The sequence below is a fragment of the Dama dama genome, chromosome X, assembly GCF_033118175.1.
Source record: "Dama dama isolate Ldn47 chromosome X, ASM3311817v1, whole genome shotgun sequence".
Taxonomy (NCBI): domain Eukaryota; kingdom Metazoa; phylum Chordata; class Mammalia; order Artiodactyla; family Cervidae; genus Dama; species Dama dama.
The window spans coordinates 32,997,853-33,023,667 of NC_083714.1; the positions used below are offsets into that span (position 1 = coordinate 32,997,853).

General features: G+C 35.5%; 1 protein-coding gene across 8 annotated transcripts in view; it reads right to left on the reverse strand.

Moving 5' to 3' along the window:
* The window catches only part of ZNF280C (zinc finger protein 280C), a 59,395-nt gene that overhangs the window by 14,305 nt on the left and 19,275 nt on the right, over positions 1–25,815 (reverse strand). For all 8 annotated transcript variants that reach the window (XM_061136019.1, XM_061136023.1, XM_061136017.1 and 5 more), the window contains 7 exons: positions 19,458–19,569; positions 15,179–15,288; positions 13,430–13,650; positions 9,263–9,420; positions 8,478–8,578; positions 7,567–7,713; positions 1,313–1,444 (listed from right to left, as the gene is read on the reverse strand). In XM_061136019.1, the coding sequence (XP_060992002.1) occupies positions 1,313–1,444; positions 7,567–7,713; positions 8,478–8,578; positions 9,263–9,420; positions 13,430–13,650; positions 15,179–15,288; positions 19,458–19,569 (981 nt within the window). The remainder of the gene's footprint in view (positions 1–1,312; positions 1,445–7,566; positions 7,714–8,477; positions 8,579–9,262; positions 9,421–13,429; positions 13,651–15,178; positions 15,289–19,457; positions 19,570–25,815) is intronic.

The following is a 25,815-nucleotide window of genomic DNA, read 5'->3' on the forward strand; positions in this document are numbered from 1 at the left end:
CTGATGTGAAGAACTGACTCATTGGAAAAGACCCTGATGCTGGGAAAGACTGAAGGTGGGAGGAGAAGGGGACGACAGAGGATGAGATGATTGGATGGCATCACCAACTCGATGCCGGACATGAGTTTGAGCAAGCTCCGGGAGTTGGTGATGGACAGGGAGGCCTGGCATGCTATAGTCCATGGGGTCGCAAAGACTCATACACTACTGAGCAATCAAACTGAACTGAACAAGACACTTAGTATTATTTTTAATAATATTGTACTATACTAATTATTACTATTATTATTAATAAAGGAAGATATGAGAGAGGATTGCACTGCTTATTCTAATATTAGAATTCTGTATGTCTTCTTCCAGCATGGAATGAATGGCCTATAGGGAAAGATACTGGATAGCTTCTCTTCCTCTAGAGCTTCAGAGCACTGCTTTCCATTATTTTAATGAACTCAAATAGCAGACATACTCACATTCAAAGGTTAGTACTCAAAATATCTAAGTGTTTGGGAATTATTTCACTTTGGATTATGTATCTCTCCACTGGAGCAAACAGTCAAAAGCTGACTTTATATAAAAAAGTGAGAGAAAACAGAGGTACATAAGGCAAATAGGGAAAATGAAATTTGTAGTCAGATGTATGTTTGCTCAGTTAACACAGCAATGTTAATCAAGAGAACTTGCTTCTCTAAGAGTAGTTTCAGTAATACTAACTTCAACAAACCATGGCATTCAAGGCATTATAACAGATGTTGGAGACACAAAGATAAATTAAACATGATTCCTCACCAGCTGAAGCAGACATATAAGCTGCCAACTGGAAAAGCTCAAAAACAGACTATAGGATATTGAAACAACACACTGACTCAGTCTACAGTTAATCTAGTTGCACTCACTACAAAGGACTATGCTCCAATATAGCACATTTCAATCAACTCAAAAACAATGGGTAAAAAATTGTCTTTCTATGCATAAGAATGATAAAACCTAAAAAAAATTTTGATAACAACCAGAAATCAATTTTTAAAATTATAAGGCATTTATTTCTATTGTCATATAATGTTAGAATACAACCTATTTAAAATTCACTTTTGGGGATGCAGACATAGAGAACAGACTTGTGGACACGGGAGAAAAGAGAGGGTGGGACACATGGAGAGGGCAGCATCTATGGCTGATTCATGTTGATATATAGCAGAAACCAACACCATTGTGTAGCAATTGTAAAGCAATTATCCTTCAATTAAAAATAAATAAGCCAAAAATAAAAACTGTAAAAAAAGAAAAATACCAGGGGAAAAAAAGCACAACTCACTTTTGTACCAGGAGGCAATCCTTCTAGCTCTTTAGGCTTTAGAAAGGTCCGATGTTCAATCTTGTGATCCAGTTTCTCCTTGTAGGTCAAAAATTGTAGTCTGCACTGTGTACAACGATAAATTCCTTTTCTCTGTTTACAGAAAATATTAGAAATAATATTAGAAAGAATAATTTCTACCACCACAAATCCCAGGATCAGAAATTGCTCTTAATTCTAACAGCTTAAGAATTTAAAAGCCAGAATTTTACCACATCGTATCATAAATACCAAAACATTTCATTTTTAAAAAGTACTTCTTACATTAGTATTTGGGTTTCAAAGTATTTGTTATAATACAGGTAATCAATATGATAATTATATCAATTAGATTACAATGGGACAAGTCCTATGCTATTTGTAGTATGAGTTTATTTAAATATAAATGTGAAGAATAAACTATTCAAACATAATACTGTGAAAATGAGCTAGCTATATTACAATTTATTTTTTGAAAGATCAATAATTTGTTATTTCCATTTGTTTTCCAAGTTGGTAAAATAAATTGAACTTTCTAAAATTAAGCAAATTTAGCCAGATAACTCCCCAAAGAGTCATATTATAGAAATGGTTGTATAAAGCAATGTTTGTCCAACAGAACTTTAAACAGTGATGATTTTTATAGCTGCACTGTCTGAAGTGGTATCCACTGCCACATGTGGTTATTGAGCACTTGAAATGTGGCAAGTGCAACAGAGAATGGAGTTTTAAATTTTATTAAATTTTAATTTTAAACTAATTTAAATTTACATAGACACATGTGGCTAGTGACTATGATATTGGACAGCATGGCTATGGAAGCATAAATCAGAACAACTGATCTGAATCTACTATTTGAGAACTCCTTGACCATGTTCCTTCTCAAAGCTGGTCCTTTTATTATTTTACCAATAGGAAACAGGACCCAAGAGAGATGTAAGGCACTTGTTCATAGCTACTTAGTGGTTTTTCTACTACATATTAGCAACTGCAATTTTTATGTACATGCACTCGTCCATTAAAAGATGCATTTTATATTTATTTGTAAATTTGAAACAACATACCAATACCAAAGAATGTTTTCTCTAGAAGTGTGTTTCCACAGGCTCATCATTTCCACTTAAAACACAAGTAACCATTTAGGAAAATCCAATGAGATCACATATATGAAAATATCTAGACATTACTAGTGCATAACAGGCACTGGAGAATTCTTTACTAAGTTCAAAGCACTATATAACTATAATGCATTTGTATTACTATTTTGGTTTCATCTTATTTAGAAGTAATAGTAATTGCATTATATCATAGGTACAGCCAACATAAACAAATTCACCTGTATGTGCTCAAGAGAGGGGAAAGAAGGAAAAAAACTCAGTCAAGAAGCGGATGGCAAGACAGCATAACAGAAAATTGCTCAGATAGAGCTGCCAGAAATCTCTTCTCTGTTTGTACTTATATCTTATCTAATTTCATGATTTCAAATAGCATTCATCCACATCCAACTGCCTACTCAACATCACTATTTGATATCTAGCATGCATTTCATTCACATGGACAAAATTAAACTCCAGATTTTCCCCCATCCACCCTGCAAAAAATCTGTTCCTTCCCTAGTGTCTCCAATATCTCAATATATGAGAACGTCACTCTTGCAGCTGCTCAGGATGAAAGAAATTGGTCACTCAACTCTTTCTCTCACGCCCCACACCCACTCCATTGATAAAACCATAATCTTTCCACTTTTCGTCACCTCCTACCACTGCCACCAGATCAGTCCAAGTCACTCACTTGGACTCTCATGGTAGTCTCCTCCTTTTTCCTGGTTTCTACTCTTTTCTTCCAACAATCTCTTCTCTCCATGGCTGCCAGAATGATCTCTCACGTGCTTAAACACTACAATGGCTTTCCATAACACTCCCAGATCCTGACTGTGGCTTCCAAGGACCTACAATATCTTCCCCACATTCTCTCACTACAGCCTCATTTCCTGCTACTCTTCCTCTCACTTGTTTACCATGTGCCAGACACACTGGCCTCCTGGTTGCTTTTTGAACATCTAGATATATGCTCACCTCACTGCCCACTGGCTCCTCTGCCTGCAACATTTACTTTCAGATGCCCACATGGCTTACTCCCTTATTTCCTCTGGAGAGACTTCTTTGACCATCCCAAACTGCTCTTTCACCTCTTAAGCCCTGGTATTCCCTTGCCTCCTGTATTTCTTTCCTATGGTACTTATCATGTGCTTGAATACACATACATTCAGACATAATATGCATTCTCATTCTGTTTCTCTTTCCCCCTCCATAATGCCAATTTCAGAAGGCGCAAATTGTTTTACTCACTTCTGTAAAACAGTCTCTGGCATATATTAGGCACTAAATAAATGTCTGTTAAATAAACAGTGAGGCAGGCAGCAAGAGAATGACAGTACATACGAGAAGCAGGCACAATTAACTAGTTCGAAGTATCTGACATTCCATTCATTGAGCATTTGCCCAGAGCCCTGAGATGAGGACATTAATTGAAGATTCCCTTAGTTGAACTCAAGTCTTTCATATCTCTTATTACATGTATGCTTGTGATGTGCTAAGAATAATATAGTACATTTTAAAAATAACATGATGTTCAACCAAAAAATGGTAACCTATCCCAAGGATAGAGAAAAAACTGTATTGAACTTTTTGACAAAGATATCATATTGTCTGGGTGATTGGAGGGTCTTCAAGGCTAATTCTGACTATCTGTAATACCTGCCTTTAGATCTAATGCCAGTAAAGTGACTCTGAAGTAAAAGTTTGGGCCATAGGTCAATTTTTGGCTTTGCCAATTATTAGAGAATGTGATATTGGGCAAATTAACTTAACTCTCTATAAAGCTTTGTTTCCTTGTATGTGAAATGGAAATGATTACATACCTGCTTCATAAAGTGGTTGTGAGGATTTAAAAAGATAATCCAAGTAAAAGCACTAGTGACTGTCACACAGCAAGTGATAAATATATGTTAACTGCTTGTTATTACTATAAAGATCTAATGAGGCTATTTAACACAAGTGAAATCCTTCATTATTTCTTAAAAAGTTGTACAAACTATTGCTGGTTCTAAAATCACTCAATTCATAATAACATATTATTTTAAGGAAAAAGTTACAACCAAAGTCTTAAAAAAGAACAAAATGACCCATATTTATATAAAGAACTTAACAATTCTTATTGTCTAAAATTGCCCTAATACCATCTTAATTACACAAGCTTATAAACGTGCTCAGCTATAATTTTCAAGTCTTTCATGAATAATTATACAAACTGCAAATACTTTGAAGGATGTCTGATGACATCCTTCTTATTAATAGATTCTTATTAATAGATTCTTTCCTCTACTGACTGTGGACCGCCTACCTCGTAGGTATGCCAAACTTATAAAACAAATGGGCACCCATCGTGTATCAGTACTCCCTGGTTTGATGACTCAGTAGAAGGACTTATAGGGCTTAAAAGTTGTTATACTCACAGCTATGATTTATTACAGTAACAGGCTACAGAACAGGATTAATATAGGAAAAAAGTGCATGAGGTGAAATCTGGTGGATACTGATACCAGTTTCCAAGTGCCCTCTCCCAATGGAGTTGCACGGGACACACTCATCAATCCCCCAGCAACCAACTGTAGCAACAAGTGTGAAGTTTTGGGGGTTTTGTTTTGTTTTCTAAGGAAGATATTTTGAGTCTAAAAGTCTGGGTTTTTTATGAGCTTCAGTCACCTAATCTTCAGACTCCCAGAAGAAAAGCAGGAGGTCACCACAATCATATTATTGCACAAATGAGCTAGAATAGCTGGTACAACATGGCTCAAGGTTTCAGGCATGTAAAACACTTAATCAGTTAATAACAAAGGCTCAGTTTCCAGGAGTTAGCCAAGGGCCAGTTATACAAGCAGGCCCTTCTGAAAATGTGCATGATTTGAGCAACTCAGACTTGCTGAGTTAACACTTTCCTATATATGTGGCAAGTTAAGACACACAACTCACAGTACGAAGACTGATTACAGATTGGGTTAAACCACTTGGGAGACACAGTCCACATAGCAGGCCCATCCATCTCTTTACCTTTCTAAACATCTATTACTCTTTCCACATCCACACCTCACTCTGGAGCTTAGTAAAGCACAAGAAAAAGACTTATGTTAAAAGTTTCACAATAAAATAAAGCTACTGCTTTATATCTCTTTGTCGTTGAGTCTCAAGTTGTTTTTGACTCCTTGAGACCCCATAGACTGCAGCACCCCAGGCTTTTGTGACCTTCATTATCTCCCAGAATATGCTCAAACTCATGTTCGTTGAGTCTTTCTTTCAAAATCAAAGGTCAAAAGATAAAACAGAGAGCACCAAGATCAGTGTTTCACAAGCTCTATTCCTCAAGAGATGTTAAAATGTATTATGCAAATAAAGGATTTAATGGTTAAATAAGTTTTGGAAACAATATATACCATTTCTTTGCTTGGAAATTTATGATCTTTTAATTATTTTTTAGCACGTGAAAAGCTCTGAAAAATTCTATTAAAAATAAAAAGCTATTTTGTAAGTTCAGCCATTTACTGAATTTCTTTTTCCAGGAACAATTTTAGAGTAGACCATCTATCTACTTGATATCTGATGGAACACTGCTGGGGAAACTTGAATAGAAAGATTTTGCTATAGGCTTCTAACAGTGAGGTGACATACCAGGACCAAAAAAAAAAAAAAAAAACACCAGCGTGTTGACACAACAAAGGTGATCCTGAATGTATTTGGATACTCTATTTTTATGATTTTTTTTCCAATTAACACCTACAAGTTGATTTCATGATCATCTAATGACTGGAACTGAAAGCAACATTAGCACAAGTGCTGAAAAAAATGGCCATGATAATGCATTTGATAATAAGAAAATGTGATGAGCTGATCAGTCAGTGAGAAGAAAAAACTTGATTATGTAATCAGATTCAGTAAATTCAATGACTTCTGATTTTGGCAAATGTGTGACTGCTCTTTCAAACACTTAATAGGCTCACTGTTTTATCAAAGTTTTCAGTCCACATAAAGGATGGTCTAATTGCGTCAGGTAAAGAACCAGCAAGCATAAAATGAAAATTTAAGGGAAAGGCGCAAGCACTAGTACCAATATCCCAGAAATTACAAAACAGAAGGGTCCAAAGTCATCCAAGAAACAAGTTACAACCTAAACACAGTTCTTTGTCATAGTTCACAACTACAAATGTGTCATTGCTGTTTCCTTCGTCACTGGCTGCTACAAGAGACCATCCTGGATCACTGATGACAACCACATGTCTTATAATAAAAAATGGGTTAGAAAGTGGAAATAAAGTTTGAAAAGAGGAACGCAAAAGATTATGAATCCTCAATCTTATCTTCCTCAGTTAAAAATTTATTCTCTTCCTTGATCTTGATTGTGCTGTGCTTAGTCAGTTGCTCAGTCATGTCCGACTCTTTGCAACCCCATGGACTATAGCCTGCCAGGCTCCTCTGTCCATGGGGTTCTCCAGGCAAGAACACTGGAGTGGGTTGCCATGCCCTCCTTCAGGGGATCTTCCCAACCCAGGGATGGAACCCAGGTCTCCCGCATTGCAGGTGGTTTCTTTACCGTCTGAGCAACCAGGGAAGCCCATGGTCTTGATTAACTATCTTTAAAATCATTCCTATTCTCACCATTCTTAAACCCTTGAAATATCCAACTAAATATTCCATTCATCTTTCCTCTTTTCCTCCACTTTACACTGCTTAATTCTACTTACCTTTTAGAAATTTCACTATTACTGAGCCTCATCACCACCAGGAAGCAGACAAGGAAAAGCAGTGAAAGCTTCCCAAGTATTTCAGCATAAATTGTAAATTAATTGTGTTATTTGGAACAACTTTGCTTTCCTTCTGTTTCCCTGGTGGCTCAGACGGTAAAGAATCTTCCTGCAATTCAGGAGACCTGAGTTTGATCCCTGGGTCAGGAAGATTCCCTGGTGAAGGAAATGGCTACCCACTTCAGTATTCTTGCCTGGAGAATCCCATGGACAGAGGAGCCTGGTGGGCTACAGCCCATGGAGTCGCAAAGAGTTGGACACCTGAGCGACTAACACCTTCACTTGCTTTCCTTCTAGAATGAAACTAACCAATGTTCTAAGTTTTAGATATATAACCTTTTCACTAAGGCAAAATGAACAAATAAGAACTGCTGCATCTTACCTGATGCTTCATGTAATGATTCATGTAGGGAGTTGCCATCCTACTAACTTTGAGGCAAAATGGACACAGCAGGTTCTTAGTATTTTCATGGGATGCTCTAAAATGAGTTTCTACATCAGAAAATAATGATGATCTATACTGGCAAACCTAGAAGTATAAAGAAGAGTTAATTAAACTTGAAAAATTATAAATGATATGCAATTATATAAAAGTAGGAACAATAACTCATTTGTTTAGAGTAATATGTACTACAAATTCAGCTCTGCTGCCTATATAACCACGGATCCTGATACTACAAGTAATACACATGATCTCTGAAACAGAAAAATTGTCTTGCAAAGTTTAGGGATATATTACTAAACATCCATAGCTTCCCTTCTTCTTTTCAAATCTACTATCCCCCAGCTTGACTTGAATTTTCAAGCTCTGACACCTCTTGATCTATAAAGTTCTTCCTGTTACATGAAATGGAGCATTCTCTTCTTTGGATTTTAAATAGCATACAGGTTATAACACAGGCAATTTCTCTTTATCTTGCTATCTTATTGGGAACCACTTCAAATTTTGGAAAAATACCGCCCTAAAGGCCTTGAGTTCCTCATAACTAACAATAATTCCTATTTCTCTAGCATGTCTATGGTCTTCCCTACAGGGTAAGAAAGCCTGTATGTTTGTCTTTCTCCAGCAGGGCTTTTTGTCTGCCTAGTACAGGGGTCAGCAAACTATGGCCCAAAGATCAAATCCAACCCACCACCACACATACATGGGTTAAACCAAGAGTTTCAAATACTAAAGGGGTTCTTCATTTTGGTAACTCATTTTTATTTAAATGGTTTTAAAAACTCAAAAAAGCAGAACTATTTCCTGAAAACTAAACAAATACCTAGATACAAAATAAAATGTCTGTGTACCTGGCAAATATATGGCATTTCACCAGGTTTATGAGTGTCCTTCATATGCTGCAGAAGAATATGTTCTGTTTCAAACGATAATTCACAGATTTTACAAATAGCTGAAAGTGGAGAAACACACATGACATCATTTTAAGGATGTATATAAATCAAAGATTCAATCTGTATATCCATAGCAACAACAACAACAAATAATAATAGTAGTGTTGACGGTAGTTCCAACAATTCACAGTTGTTAACTTTGTGATGCGGTTCTAAGGACTTTACTTATTATTAGTTTGCTTTATTCTTATACCATCACTGAGAGCAGTACTGTTAACCTTATCCCCTTTTGTCAGATAAGGGACCTGAGGCCCAGAAAGATTAACTTGCCTGCCATCTCACAGCTGTTTTAAGAGGCAGAGCTGAGACTGGAATTCAAGCTGTCTAACTCCAGACTCTGTGATTTTAACTATCGCAATAGGCAGTTACTTTTCTTATTACAGTATAAATGAAAACCACCTATTTCGTATTTGCAAACTAGGGGATCTGAGTTTTCTCATTTGCCACCTATGTACAATGCATGAGTTATGCCAAGGATATTTCAATTTACAAGCAGGACTTCAACTTTAGTAAGTAACTGTATTGAAAAATTTATACAAGTTAAAATATGCTTTCAAGCTTTCCCCAAATTACAAAATCTATTTCTTATTTTCTTATTTTTCCAACAGAATTCTTAAGGATGCCTGCTAGATTAGCTAATCAAAATTACTCATGTTCAGGAGTTTAGCAGAACTGTGACTTACTCGAAAACTCAAGGGGAGTGTGTGTACTCTCAATGTGGCACTGCAGCTGGAACGGCGTCGGGTACTGACGGTAGCAGTGCTGGCAGGTGGTGTGGTTTTCCCAACTCTCACTGTTTTGCTTCTCAAGTTCCAAATGATGCTTCATGTGGTTCATAAACCTACACATGATAGTCAACAGGTGCAAATACTCAAATGTATAACCAAGGACAAATCTCACAAATGAGTATCTGAACTTACATGTTAAAAATGCAAGTGCATTACTCCAAGTAACACCTCCAAAGCCATCAATCCTCTCGATCTTTATTTCACACTGGCAATTCAAATTATTTGCTCTTTTACAACTTATAATTCCAAAGGCTTTTACAATGTCACTTTTTCTTAACTTGTTTTTTGATATAATGCTTTAGTAGTTCAATTAAGAGAGATCACATATGATTTAGCTCTTCCTTGAAGCTGGAACTCAAGCAATTTGTTTCCTCTAGAGCTGCTGGATATTTTCTACACTTTATAACATCTGACTCCGATCTCTGTTAATTTGTAAGGGACCTTGGTTTTTGATCTCCCCCAGCTCCATTTCACTGACTTGCGAGAGGCTCTCCTGGACTGCAGTCCCTTCGGCTTGGCCACGGTGGGTTTGCTTCAGAGCCTGACGCCAGTGCTTTCACAGCCATCTTGTTGTTTCTACTGGTAAACTGCAGGGACTCACTCATATTCACCACAAGCTAGTAATAACTTGCACTTATTTCTGGTGGGCCATACCATAAGTTGGGGAGGGACAGAGCTCTCAGGTGGCACCCTGATTATCCTTCCAGCCTCATAATAAGACCTTCCTTTGGAAGATGTCAGAAGGCTCTGTGGACTCATTTCGAGTCCTCTTGAAAAGTGTGCACTTCAAATAATCACTTTCATTAAGTGCATCAGTAAACAGTTTGCATCTTTTGTTTTAAAATAATCCATTAATATAGTTAATACCACTAATTAGCTTCTTCACCATTATTTCACATTAAAATTTTTTGTAAGGAAAAACAGGCTTCTTTTCTGTATGTGAAATACTATCTACATTTTAAAATAAATACCTAAAGGAAGGGAACTTTACCAACAAAAGCAGCTACCACCAAAAGAATCATGAGAGAAATCTCTTGATGGCCTCGGCGATATACAATAGCTTTCAGGTGCTTAGAAGACAAATTATTAGTATTTTTATTTGTGTCTTGATTTCTAAATGCATGTAACAGCAATTTTAACACCTATAATTACAAGAATCTTTTTATTTAATGACACGTTTACTGTTAGCACAAATGGTTCTTTCTAACTCGCAGATTGTTCCCTCTGTAGCACTTACTGTCCATTTTTCAGTTCTACATTCTGCTCTGTCAGATTCCCTAAAAGGTTTCTTATGAGAAGTAACTATGACCTTCAATGGCACAGAGTACAATATAAACAGGCTTATCTATTTCAAAGGGCTTACTGAGATGTTTTATTGAATTTCAAAGTAAAGTTATTTAATCAAAATTACAATCTTTAGTCTGGGTCAAATATTAACAGCTAGTCACCGAGTCCCCAAAGGAAATAATCATGAAATGAAGTAATAATGTCTGTAACCTAGACAATAATCATTATGGAGGTTTTAACATTTATCTCTTCACATCTACAAAACATCACTTCTATTTAGAGTTGCTCATGGTTTGCTTTGAAGTATCATTTATTCCTTCTTTCATTTTAACATCATCTCTATTTAGATCTTTTTAAAAGTCCTAGTCTTGCCTAAGAATTTACATTTAAAGGTCATTAACCATTAACTTTTCAGCTCATAACTTCAGTAAAATTTATTTGTATAAATAATGTTGGGAAGTCTGACGGTCCAGTGGTTAGGACTCCGCACTTTCACTGCAGGGGGCACAGGTTCAATACTTGATCACTGAACTAAGATCTTGAATGTATCACGGCACACCCAGGAAAAAAAAATCTGTTAACCAACTAGCTATTCCTTAGTTATTACCCTGCCCTCATCAGCAGCTCACACTTCTTAAACCAGCAGATGGGGATGTGAAAAAAAGAAAACCCCTCGTGAGTCTATTCTCAGAATAAAATAGCTCTAACTGGTTTTGGTGACACTCGTTGTAGGAAAAAATATCCTACAATTCTTTGACAGGGCTCAGAGGAGAAATCTTGAGCTATTAACATCTACCATCCTTTAAAACCATCAATGTGCCGTCCTAGTTTTTAATCATTAAGGTAAAATGTTACTTAATACATATAGCATCTTTGGTTATCCAATGTTTACTGGTTCAGTTTCATTTACTAAAAGTATGTCCAAAATGCCACAACATTCCTAGGTTTTTACAAAATACGCTTAGTTTAAAATTTCTAGATATTCTGATAATCTAGAAATCTGTAGTCAGTCTTTTGAAATGAAAACAAAAAAACAAAGAAAACTTCATGTTCATATTAAATGGACTAATCTCATTAAAGAAAAGCCAAAAAGCTAATGATGGAAGAACTTCTAATATCAGATGCATACTATTTCAGCTTTGCAGGTGGCGCTAGTGGTAAAGAATCCACCTGCCAGAGCAGGAGGTGCAAGAGACACAGGTTCTATCCCTGGGTTGGGAAGATCCCCTGGAGAAGGAAATGGCAATCTGCTCCAGTATTCTTGCCTGGGAAATCCCATGGACAGAAGAGACTGGCAGGCTACAGTTCATGCGGCTGCAAAGAGCCAGACATGACTGAGTATACACATACACACACGTAACAAGAAACTTAACTAGTGAACCACTTTCCTATGCATTTTGCCGAATCTACTAACATTATTTTCTACCGTATTTTACTATGAGTGATAATATGGAAGGAGGTCACAAAGTTCTATCATAACACTGTCTCAGTGTTATATCTCAAACCACAACTTCTCTTCTATTAACCTACTGGGACCCTTAACAACTGATAGCTGGTAGCACTTGATAAAAGGAAGTAAAGAAGTGTGAAAACTCATATGAATAATATATGTCAAAGGTCTCTCAAAACTATAAAGTGCTGTCATAAATGTAGCACTCACAATTGTTTTAGGCTTATATTACAGTGTATTCCAGTGTTTTTATAAGTACTTCATTTTGGACCCAAGAATTCACCAGAAAATAAAATAAATGCTAGGCTTAGAAATTACCTACCTATAGAATACTTAGTGATGCTAGTTATAAATGATGGTTTTCAAGGGTAAATATTTTTAAAAGTTGATATGCATGTGTGTCACAATAGAGGTACAGACATACATATACATGTATGCATCTCACCTAAGGGAAGTGCACTGATGTCTGCAATTCACTCTGCAAAGTATAAAAAATCAGATAGGTCTATGGATAAATAGATATGTAGCAATGTACATATAGTAAAATGTTAATGGTAGAATCGAGGTGATAAATATACAGGTATGTTCACTAAAATTTTTTCAATTTTGCCATCTGAAATTTTTTATAATAAAATATTGGAAAAATGTCAGGATATATAGCCAATTGAAAAATACTAATCAATAAGTCTTGTTACTATCTCACTTAGGATAACAGATATGTAATATGCCATATAACTCAAAGATTGTAAAGCACAAATTTCTAAAATTTAAAGCATACATGTATAACCCTTCAGAATTCCATTGAGTTAAATCTCTACTTTGAAAATGTGTTACGTTATAAAATCAAAGCATACATGCTGCCTAGAACTAGTACTTTAAAGAAGATTAAAAAAATCACTTTCTCAAGGCAAATGTACTAAAAACTATAAATATGAATTGTAAAATTAGAATATGAAGACAGACAGACATGGAGAGGTCAAATTGGATAAAGTGGTTCTTCCTGTGATAGGAAAAGTAAGACCAGAAGCAGTTAAAAAATAAAAATATCTCATGGAAATTCCTAGTCCTATGATAGAGAGAATTTCCCCTAGCTTAAAATAAATTTTGTCCTGTCTTAAACTATCTGAAAGAAATACAACTAAATGGATCAAAGTGTCAAACTCCTAAACATGTAAGAAAGGATGAGCTTTTCAACATGAAAATCTGTCTTTATTCTCAGTAAAAAGTTAATATGGCTTATCTAAGATCGCACAGAAAAGGAAATACAATATTTACACCTGTAGCACTCAATTTTCAAATCAAAATAGAAATAAATATTTACATACCTAATATTATTTTTAAGAACTTTCAAGCAACTGTAGCATTTAAAGGTTGTGTAAGTCTTCTCGTCATCATCAAAAGTTCCTTCATGTCTTCCATAGTAAAAGTCACTAACTAACATAATCAGTTTTCCTTTCTCTCCATCAGTCGTATTTCTATTTTCAGTGCTTGAAAGCTCTACTTTAATCATTTCCAAAAATGCATCTACCAGGTCTGGACAACAAATCTGAAAGAGGAAAAAAAAAGCCTCATTTATATTTCTTTTAAAAGTGAGATACAGGCTCACTCATGTGGAAATATAGTCTCCCATAGTTTTAATCACAAACAAACAAACAAACAATAAAAGCTACAAGTTAGAGAATGTTTGCCACTTTCCCTAGGTGCAGAAGTATATATAATATGCTATGACTTCTGTATAACAACAAATGAAAAATAAGAACAGTCACATGTGCCTGTATATGCAGAAAGAAAATCAAAGAAGATACAAAACAAGTTAATATTTCCTTTATGAGTTGTACTGGGAACTAGGCAAAACAGGACCAGGGGTGATGTTTTTCACTGTATTCCCTCTTGTGCTTTTTCAATCATGTGACCATATTACTCCCAAATTAAATAAAGATAACAAATTCATTTTCTTTTCTTTTCTCTCTCCATTTATTATGCAAAACATAAAAACACCAAGTGTCTCCACACAATATTACATAAATAGAAAACCTGAAAGCACTGTACAAGTTACTTCTTACTTTTAAAATCAAAGCCCAAAGTCCAGTTAACAGAAGTCATACTCAGGGAGTTAGGAACAGTGATAGAGACCAAATACAGTTCTGCCCAAGAATAAAGAGACTGTATTTGGAATTCTAGAATGTTTCTTTTCTTTCTATATTTTTTTGGTAAAATGTTGAATTTGAACAACAACAAAAAAATGCCAATCTTTAAGACAGTGAGTAACAACTTTCCCTACATAGCTTCCTTTCTTCTCAATTTTCTTTCCTGCATTATTTTCTACACTGCCATTTTTCTTGCTTCCTTCCCCACTTCCTGCTATTTATACTGGGTATACAAAAAGAATACAGACTATCTTTTCACAGATGCATAAAATGGTGCAGTATCTACTAAAATATTTTTTAAATATTTTCATTTAACACTTTGAAAATTACCTAAAACTTAATTTCAAGAGCTTCTTACACCAATATAAAGCTAGAATTAATTTATAACACTACACAAACTGTAATCCGTGAGTTAAAGCTATCATTTCATATGAAATGCTCCACCATAAGGAGTTTATGTCTGAGTGCTCAAAGTTAAAATGCAAGGCTAAGATTTTCACTGAGTAATGTGACATACATATATCACCATGGACAGAAAATAATGTAAAAAAAAGAATTAAATTACATGGAAGATTAAGCATCAATAAAAAGACCTGCTTTATAAGAAGTCTGAAGAATGGCATGATCTAATCAATAAAATATTCTGATTAGTATATGATTTCATTAAAAATTAACTATAATATGTAGTGTATATAAACTTAATTTTTAAAATTTAATTATATGGAAGGATTTTAAAAATCTCTTATAAAGGTATCATTATGAATATCAATTTTTACTTAAGTTATATGAAAATACCAGTGAGAAGATATCTTATCTAAATATCTGGACAAATTAGCATTTACTATACATCAATTCTTAATATTTTAATACTAAAATTTTCAGAGATTTGTGAATATTTTTAAAAATCAAATTTCAAAAAAGTTTTACCTTCATGTGATATTTCAAAGGATCCAAAAGATTGAACTGAACATTGCACTTCGGACAAGCTCTTACAAAAAATGTTCCAGTTTTATTGGGAGTTGGTGAGGTTTGTGTACCTAAAATAAAGGAGTTTTATGACTCAAATTCTTCTTTTTTAACCTTAAATCCAACCAGTAACAGCAGTTTTAAAATTCATAATAATTTCTGATGTTTATGTATAAATAATACAGCTTCTTTTTTATGCTCTATATTTACCTTTTGACAACATGACATAGGAAGATGTCGCTGAAGGAGAGTTAATTAAAGACAGTGAAGCACAAGGATTTATTTCTGAAACATTTTTGCTGTTCTTTGGCTTTTTTGGATTAACAGTGTTTACTTTAGAAATATCAGAATGTTTTATTTTAGTCAGAGTTTCATCTAGACCTACAATGTAGATTAAAATAGTGGGAAAGATATTTGAGATTGCTTTAGCATAGAATACTGCTTACAAATGCTACTAAAATGGCCTTATACTTAAAATTAAGTAAGAATACTTTGGAAATAAAGGTAATATAACTGAACTATGATATGATACAACTGAAAATAATGATCAAAATTTGTATGATCAACAGGTAGAAACTGCACAACAGTCATTATGGATGACACAGTTTGAAAAATTCATGTGATGTATTCTAATCTAAAAACATAAGAGAAACGCCTTAAGATACTTGGAAAAAGTCCCAAGACATCTAATGGAAAACTGAGTTGATTCTTTTCCCACTTAACAATCTGATGGGTAGTTTACACTAACTGTATAATTCCTACGGGCAAAGTAGAATCAACTAATCTCGAATATCTTGAATGTCAATACCTCACTTATTCATATGAAGAGGTTTGGAGTTAGTATGATAGCTTTCCAACTATGTTTCCCTGAGCCTAATGGTTCCATTTTAGGGAATACAGTGGGCACAGATAGAGACATTGTCCTCTTACTTTTTTTAAATTAGATTTTTACATAAAATTTTTGTTTGAATAGAGATTTCATTGCTAAGAATAGCTTTGAGTTTGAAAACCATAACCTTAAAGGTTAAAGAATTATGCAATTAAGGGTATTTGCAAAAGTGGGGCTATTTAGGCTGTAACCAGATCCAGAAAAAGTCCCTTTTGAAAATAACACATAGTTGGGCTTTCCAGATGGAGCAATAGTCAAGAATTCGCCTGTCAATGCAGGAGACACAGGTTCGATCCTTGGTTGGGGAAGATCTCCTGGGGTAGGAAGTGGCAACTTACTTCAGTATTCTTGCCTGGAAAATTCCATGGACAGAGGAGCTGGGCAGGCTACAGTCCATGGGGTCACAAAGAGTCCAACATGACAGAGCATACACACACATACTTTGTGATAAAGATTCTAAACCTGCATGTAACTCAATGCTTCCAACTCTACACTAATAAGAGAAACAGAATAGATAATATGCCAGAAAAAGAGTATTGCAACAGTGGGTTCCTCTGTCAAAGCTGCGTTTTATTCTTTCAGATAACACAGAAATGCTTCTTTCCCATCTTCAAACATGTGATTACTGACAGTTTGATGGCAGGTACTTAGAACTAATTTCTGTGTAATCACACTAGCATTCTTCTCAGATCCTCAGGTTAACTAACAACCAATGGGCGCTGCTATTTGGACTTGGCAACCAGTTATCCAACAGGCTGTTTTATATATAATAATTTTTACAGCATGCATAAATCGCCAAGTTAAATAAGATCACTCTGAGCTCAAGTTTTAAATTCTGCTTCAACTTATCTCTGTTGGATTTGGCTTGTGCTGTTCACTATCTTCAACAGAACCAATAAAAATACTATTCTCCTTCTTCAAAATCAAGTTCAAATCCAGCCCTCTCCAAGAACCTATGGTCATCCTAGACAGGGGTCCATTAAGCATGATTCTGAACATATAGTACATATTATCATAATTATCATTCCAAAGCAGGAGACAGATGGGTTCCAGGCTAGGCATTTATAACTGACCCCCTGTTCACACTTCCTGGGGTGAGAAGAAGATGAGCTCCAGGCTGGACATTCATTACTAGCCCTTGTTTACAGTTCCTAAAGCAAGAGACAAACAGGTCTGGGACCACATATTTATAACTGGACTCCTATCTATACTTTGAAATCTGGACTCCTATCTATGCTTTGAAATCTAAACCATGATATAAAAACCAGCAACAGGAAGAGGGTAAATAATCAGACACTGGGCATTTTTATGGCAGGGACAGAGTGGAACTAAACCCCGTTAAAAGATCAGGAGGTCATATATTTCCCATCCTCTGGGCAAGGGAGACATCTCACACGTACAGAAAGGCTCCTTGGGGGTCAAAAAGGAGAGGGGACCACCCCACAGTATGTGATGCTAAGGGCCTCTGGGCCAGAATTCATCTTGGGAAAAAGTTGCTAATGTATGTTGAGGAGGGGCCTAGGGTAGGTCAGGTGTGGAAAAAGAAATCAGAAAATTGGCTAAAGGTAAACAAAGACCCAGAAGAACTGACCTATATAAATGATTTAACCTCCTCTTTAATGCACTCCTCCCTAGGGGGACACACTCACACTCTTTCTCTCTGGGTGTGCATCTCTGCCTTGCTTCCATCTCAACTAAACCAACTGTTTTATCTATGTGCTCTCTGACTTGTTGCTGTGCTGTCTCTAATAATAAACTTCGTACCTGCATATTTTTGCCTCTGTGATAACTGCATTTTTCACTGGGGGACAAAGATCCAGGGAAAAATAGCTTCTAGCCCTTGCTGGTCTGGTGGCTAGGATTCCTGGCTTTCAATCCAGGCTACCCAGGTTCAATTACTGGGCAAGGAACTCCGATCTCACTTCATGCCACCACTCACTGCTGCCTCACTGAGATCAATTCTAACAATGTTTATTGTCTTTTAAAGCTTTAACGCATTTCTCACTTTTCACGTACCTGAGCCTCAAAAAATCCCCGAGATAAGGAGAGCAAGAATCAAAATTATATAGCTAAATGGTTGTTTTCAGGTCTGGAGAATGAATGCACTATGTGAGAAAATAAAAATATCTATTTTAATAATATGAGAGAATTGAGGTGTAAAGATTTTGGTTAGGTGACTTAATAAAGGCTGCAAAAACAGAGGATCAAGCCTCTTTCTAATCAACTATAATCCATTTACCATCAAGGCAAAATTTCATTCTTGCAGTATAACTTAGAGTAGAAGCTTTAAGAATTCAGATTTTTTTTCCTATGATTAAAGACTATGGTGCTTCATAAAATCAAAACTCAGACATCTATTTCATCTCCTTATTTATTTTAGTTCTTGGCTATTTTACTATCTAGATAAGTGATGCCTACATAAGTGAATATCAAACCGAGTCTTGTCAAGGGAAAATATTTTTGGCACACATATTACTATAAATTCTTTCTATTTTGATTTGGTAAATACATACTAATTTGTTTGTAAACAATGTAAACAGTCACAAAAATTTCTGTGTACCTTTCTCCACTTAGGAGTGATACACATTTAATTTGCTAACATAGAAACAATAACTGCTTTGATAACAGGGGATTTTTCAACTAGATAAAACTTCTTCGTGGTATACTACTGTATAAATCAAAGAACTGTAATTCTTCTTTAATTGAAATCAACTATAACCATGTGCTTTTTCTCACACTAATGGTCTTCCAAGTAATTAATTTTTTAAAAAAAATTACAGTATTAGGGTACCAGGGACTTCCCTGACTCACAGAAATTATTAAATTTTTCAGTGCATGGCTGGCTCCAAGTGACAAAGTGCTCAAAGAATATATGTTAGCCAATTTAATAAAAAGAAAGAAAATATTCTATCATTAAATATGATTTTATAGGAAATCACTCAAGAAAGGTATTCAGGAACAATTAGTGTCCCTTTTGCATGCATATATGCTCATCAGACACTCTGTGACTCTATGGACTGCTGCCCACCAGGCTCCTCTGTCCATGGGATTCTCCAGGCAAGAGTACTGGAGTGGGTTGCCATTTCCTCCTCCAGGGGATCTTCCTGACCCAGGAAGAGAACCCGTGGCTCTGAACCTGTGTTCAGAGACCCTGAACCCGTGTCTCTTGTGTCTCCTGCATTGCAGGAAGATTCTTTACCCACTGAGCCACCTGAGAAGCCCTAGATTCCATTTTACAATCTGTGAAAAATGTAATATGAAGATATAGGCTTAAAAATAGAAATTCACTGCATATGTATATTCATCAAGTATCTTTTTTTACTATGCTTAGAAAAAGTGCCAAAACCAAACCTTCTATATAAATTGTTGATCCATCTTGGGACAGTGGTATTGTATTCTGGCTCAAGTTGAATGGGTCTGAAGACTCATCCGACTCAACTTGTGATGAACTCTTTGTAAAATCCTGCAATAAGTTATAATTATTTTTTTGACAAAGTTTTATAAAGGTAAATTTAACTGTACATCAATACTGTAAATATACACCTAATGATTCAATTACTAATAAGTTATAAAACAAAGATAATTATTACCTGCTATCAAAATTAGCATCTACTGAGTAAAAAGTACAAGAGAACTCTCTGGATTATATTTGTAATTTTTCTGAAAGTTAAGTTAGTTTTAGATAAACCGTTAAAATGAAAAAATAATAGTATTACTAGCAAAGTAAAGGTTATATATCGGTACAACTTTTCTGCAAGAAAATTCTGGCAGTTATCTACTGAGGGCTTTATAAGAGTTTATATCCTTTGAGCCAATCATTCTAAATAATTTCATTTCCAAGCATTTATATATGCTAAGAAAATGAAAATATTTAGTGGAGAATTATTTATAATTGCAAAAATTGAAAACCTGTATGTCCAACAATGGTGGAATGGTTACATCAATTAAACAAACTATCATGCAATATTATGATTTTCAGAAATAGCCAATGACAAAAAGAAACTTTTCCAATATAAAGTTTGGTGGGAAATAAGGTAGATACCTGTATTTAAAATATAGCCCTGATTAACAGACTCTATATATCATACTAACCATCCATAGAAAACAAAATTCTCTTGTTTCTTCTAAACCTCCCCCCGCCGAACACCAAACCCGAAACATATTATTACCTTTATCGTGGGAATATAAGGATCTTGCTTGCGTGCTTTGTGTTTACAAGTTGAGAGACAATCAGGTATTAAGAATTTTATTTTGCTACTAAGTTTTCTGTTGACAAAGACTGACTGTTAAGAAGTTATGGAGACATATCGAAGTTACACAAACCATTCATTCCTAGAATTTGAGGCATAACACTCAGATTTCTGCATTTCAGCCTTAATACCTATTATATAAAATCAATAATAGCCATATTACTTAATTGTAACCAAGCACAATCTTACTCCAAGGTATTTTCTCCAAATATTTGGAGAAATATGGAAAATATTCACCAGCAACTCCACAAATAGTTCTTTAACAAAAGTTCTTCCAAAGTTCATACTTTAAGTCCTTTCCTAGGTGATAATTCTGGTCAATTAACCACCATTTCAGAGAGCAGATATGTTCTTAAACAAACAAATAACTTGTTAAAATAATTCTCCAGTTGGGATTTTTTAACATCTCATAAAGCAGTTCAGAAAGATACCAAATACATCGGTAAGTACAAAAGGTGATGGACTGGGATTCAGAAGACCTGTCCATTTATTTAACTATGGAACCTTTGCCAAGTCACTTCTGAGATTCAAGTTATTCTTCTGCAACTGAAATAAAAGTCACCAATTGTTATCTACTTAAAATATACTTGCCTCTTTCAAAGTACAGACGGTCCCAGACCTACAATGGTTCAAACCTACAATTTTCCACATTACGACGCTGTGAAAGTGACAAGCATTCAGCAGAAACCATACTTGGAATTTTGATCTTTTCTCAGGCTAGTGAGATGTGGATTGATACTGGGCAGTGACAGCAAGCCACAGCTCCCAGTCAGCCACGTGATCATGAAGGCAAACAAACAATATACTTAAAACCATTTTGTTTTTCACTTTCAGTACAGTACTCAAAAAATTACATGAGATATTTAATACATTATTATAACAGGCTTTGTGTCAGATGATTTTGCCCAACTGTAGGCAAATGTAAGTGTTCTGAGCACACTTAACATAGGCTAGGCTTGGTAGGATAAGTGTATTAAATGCATTTTCAACTTGTGATGGGTTTATTAGGATGTAATCCCATCATAAGTCAAGGAAGATCTGTACTACTAGTATTCTATTAAGCAGTTGTCATAGCAGTACTAATGAAGACCTAAAATGATCTCCCATACTTATATAAATACTTACATTTATTTATACAAATAAATAGGCAAATTAAAGTTAAGTATGGTTAAGTAAGGTTCCCAATACAACCCAGCTTGTTACTGATGAAGCTGAATTTAGAACCCACGTTAGCCTTATTACAAAGTCTGTGCCTTAAACGATATCACATTTACTTTCTTTCTTAATTTTTTAATGTAGGTAAATATAAAAATACTTATTATTTAAAAATTCTTAAAAATAATTAGCTTCCAAAAGCAAAAATAATAATATATTGAACAGTTTAAAATATATCACACTTACTTTAAAAGGAATAATAATCTCCCTGCCTGCCCCAAAGAGTTACTGAGGTTAAAGACAGTTTTAAAAATTTCAGAGAAAATCCCCTTACACAGGATTCTCAATTCATTTGAGAATATATGTCATCCCCAACTGTGGCTACATAATCACCTGGAGAGATTATTTTTTTTTAATCTATTATGCCCAGGTCTCACTCCAGACCAACTGACAAAAATCTCTATTTTTAAAAAGCGCCCTAGGATTGGGAACCTGATTAAGGAACTTTGATTAAACAACTGTGTCCACAGAAACAAAAAATTCTGAGTTTGGATGAGCTCTAGTTTCTAACTTTTGTGACACAAAAGATACCCACGTCTTATTATTCTTCCTCCCTGAGTCCAACAAAGGAATGATTTTCATGTGACTGCATTTGTGTTTTTTTTTTTCCAGATTTTTTTGACAAGGACCATTTTAAAAATCTTTATTGAATTTGTTACAATATTGTTTCTGTTTTATGTTTTGGTTTTCTGGCCTGGAGGCATATGGGATCTTAGCTCCCCGACCAGGGATCAAATCAGCACCTTCTGAATTGGAAGGCAAAGTCTCAACCATTAGGCTGCCAGGGAAGTCCCTAACTGCATTTAAATAATAATGTTTCCTTATTTTTTTGTGTGTGTGGTTTGTTTTTCCTTCATTTTTCCTCTTTTTTTGGCCTTGTTGTGCAGCTTATGGGATCTTAGTTCCCTGACGAGGGATTGAACCCGAGTTCATGGCAGTGAAGGCACCAAGTCCTAACCACTGGACTGCCAGAGAATTCCTTGGTTTGTTTTCCCTAAATGCCAAACTGCTTATTATAGCATGAGAAAATTACTGAGTTCATCTGATTCTAGCTAAAATCAAATAATTTTTGCATTTCTTGTAGTCTGCAATCTTTAGGTACACCTATTCTTAAGAACAGTCTGTGGAAGGACTTCCCTGGTGGTTCAGTGATTAAGATATGTCCTTCCAATAAAGGGAGTACGGGTTTGATTCTTGGTCCAGGAGCTAAGATCCCACAAGCCTCTCTGCCAAAACCAAGGCTTTGGCCCAAAATAAAACAGAAATAATTCTGTAACAAATTCAAATGGTCTACATTAAAAAAAAAAAAAAACAGCCTGTGGATACTTAGAGGATCCAAGTTTGAGATCCAGTGGTCTGGGTAAAGGTTCTTATTTTAGAAATGAAGAAAGTGAGGCTCATAGAGGTTGTGACAATGCTCTACTTAGGAACAAAGACAGAAGCAGCATTAGAGTTTCATTCTCAATTTCCAGGTTCCTTGGAATATTAGTCCAGGGCTCATATTATTACTGATGATAATTTCAGAATGAAGATACTAGCTTTCAAAAAATGGGTTTTTTTTTTGGCTTGAAAGGCCAAAGTTAATCATTGGCAAGAATACTATCAGTTTTCTTTCATGAGAGGCAGGTTTTGTGTATTTCTGAGTACTGAAACACTGTGTGTGCCAAAGAGATCTTAAAGGTGGCCTCCATGATTTCCTCCTGATATTTACACTTGTCTAATTTCCCCTTGAATGTGCGTGGGACCTGTGGTTGCTTCTAACCAAGAGAACTTGGCAAAAGCAACAGGATGTACATGATTATGTTATAAAGCCCATCTTTCCCTTGCTGGCTTTGAGGAAGCAACCAAGTCATGCTAGGAAAGCTTACACAAGAAACTGCAGACAGTCTCCAGTTGACAGCAGCAAGAATTGATGCCTTCAGTCTGACAACCCACAAAGAACTGGATACTGCCAAAAACCATGTGAGCCTGGAAGCAGTATTAAATGATACTCCAGCTCTCTCTACCTGAAACACTGATTGCAGCCTGGCCCAGCAGAGGACCCAGTTAGGCCATACCCTAACTCCTGACTCACAGAAACCATGAAATAATAAGTATATATTGCTTTAAGCTGCTAAGTTTGTGGTACTATTGTTATGCAGCAATAAATAACTCCATGGTGCTTTGTCAGTCATCCTTGCAAGTAAAAATTGCATTCTATTTCAAATAAACCCAGCCAGTTCAGTTTGTGATTCATTCTCACAAGTACTTTTCCTCAAGAGAAACTTCATACTACAGATATAGAAATGCTTTATGCATACTACCCATTTCATCATACACAATATTTAAAAAAGAAGTGTATTCAAAGGTCAAAAGTTAATAAAATTAGAAACAATTTATTACTTCTTCTAGGATATTAAGTGAAATTTTTCTATTGTGAGTGCTTGGTGATCATCAATCCAAAAACTACTAGTACAGCTGGGTACCACTGCCTTGATTCATATTAAGCCACCAGCAGTTTCAGTTCCATTGCCTATGCACCACTAGCACAAATGTTGACAGAGGTAAAAAGGGCAAAGGTCTTAGTGTTACTAAAACAATGGTTTTGACCTCACAGGCCCCCTGAAAGACTCTCAGGGAACCCCAGTGTCTGTGATATACACCACTGCTCTAAGATAATGCTTCTGTTCCTAAAAGCATATACTTAAATGTACGTATGAAAGTAAAAGTGTTAGTTGCTCAGTTGGGTCTGACCCTCTGCAACCCCATGGACTGTATCCCACCAGGCTCCTCTGTCCACAGAATTCTCTAGGCAAGAATAGTGGAGTTGGTTGCCATTCCCTTCTCCAGGGGATCTTTCCAACCAAGGGATGGAACTCAGGTCTCCTGCATTGCAGGCAGATTCTTTACTGTCTGAGCCACCAGTATATACTTAAATGTATATATGGATGTGCATATTTTAAAAACTTTGGGTTAACCTGGATTGAACTCCCAGATCCATCATTACTGGCCATGATGAATCATTTAGACTCTCTGAGCCTCGGTTTCAACTATAAAATGGGGGAAATAACTGTGCTTACCTCATAGGGAAGTCATAAGAATTAAAACAGATTAATTTACATACAGCATTTAGAACTAAGACTAACAAATGTTAAATATTACCACTATTGATTATTTCAGTTAAAAGTAATACACCACATTAACAAATTGAAAGATAAATACCATATGATTATCTCAATAGATGCAGAGAAAGCCTTTGACAAAATTCAACATCCATTTATGATTAAAAACTCTCCAGAAAGCAGATAGAAGGAACATACCTCAACATAATAAAAGCTATATATGACAAACCCACAGCAAACATTATCCTCAATGGTGAAAAATTGAAAGCATTTCCCCTAAAGTCAGGAACAAGACAAGGGTGCCCACTCTCACTACTACTATTCAACATAGTTTTGGAAGTGTTGGCCACAGCAATCAGAGCAGAAAAAGAAATAAAAGGAATCCAGATAGGAAAAGAAGCAAAACTCTGTTTGCAGATGACATGATCCTCTACATAGAAAACCCTAAAGACTCTACCAGAAAATTACTAGTGCTAATCAATGAATATAGTAAAATTGCAGGATATAAAATTAACACACAGAAATCCCTTGCATTCCTGTACACTAACAATGAGAAAACAGAAAGAGAAATTAAGCCACAGTCATCAAGACAGTATGGGACTGGCACAAAGACAGAAATACAGATCAATGGAACAGAATTGAAAGCCCAGAGATAAATCCACATACCTATGGACACCTTATCTTCGACAAAGGAGGCAAGGATATACAATGGATAAAGGACAACCTCTTTAACAAGTAGTGCTGGGAAAACTGGTCAACCACTTGTAAAAGAATGAAACTAGAACACTTTCTAACAGCATACACAAAAATAAACTCAAAATGGATTAAAGATCTAAATGTAAGACCAGAAACTATAAAACTCCTAGAGGAGAACATAGGCAAAACACTCTCTGACACAAATCACAGCAGGATCCTCTATGACCCACCTCCCAGAATATTGGAAATAAAAATAAACAAATGGGACCTGATTAAACTTAAAAGCTTTTGCACAACAAAGGAAACTATAAGGTGAAAAGACAGCCTTCAGAATGGGAAAAAATAATAGCAAACGAAGCAACAGACAAAGATTAATCTCAAAAATATACAAGCAACTCCTGCAGCTCAATTCCAGAAAAATAAATGACCCAATCAAAAAATGGGCCA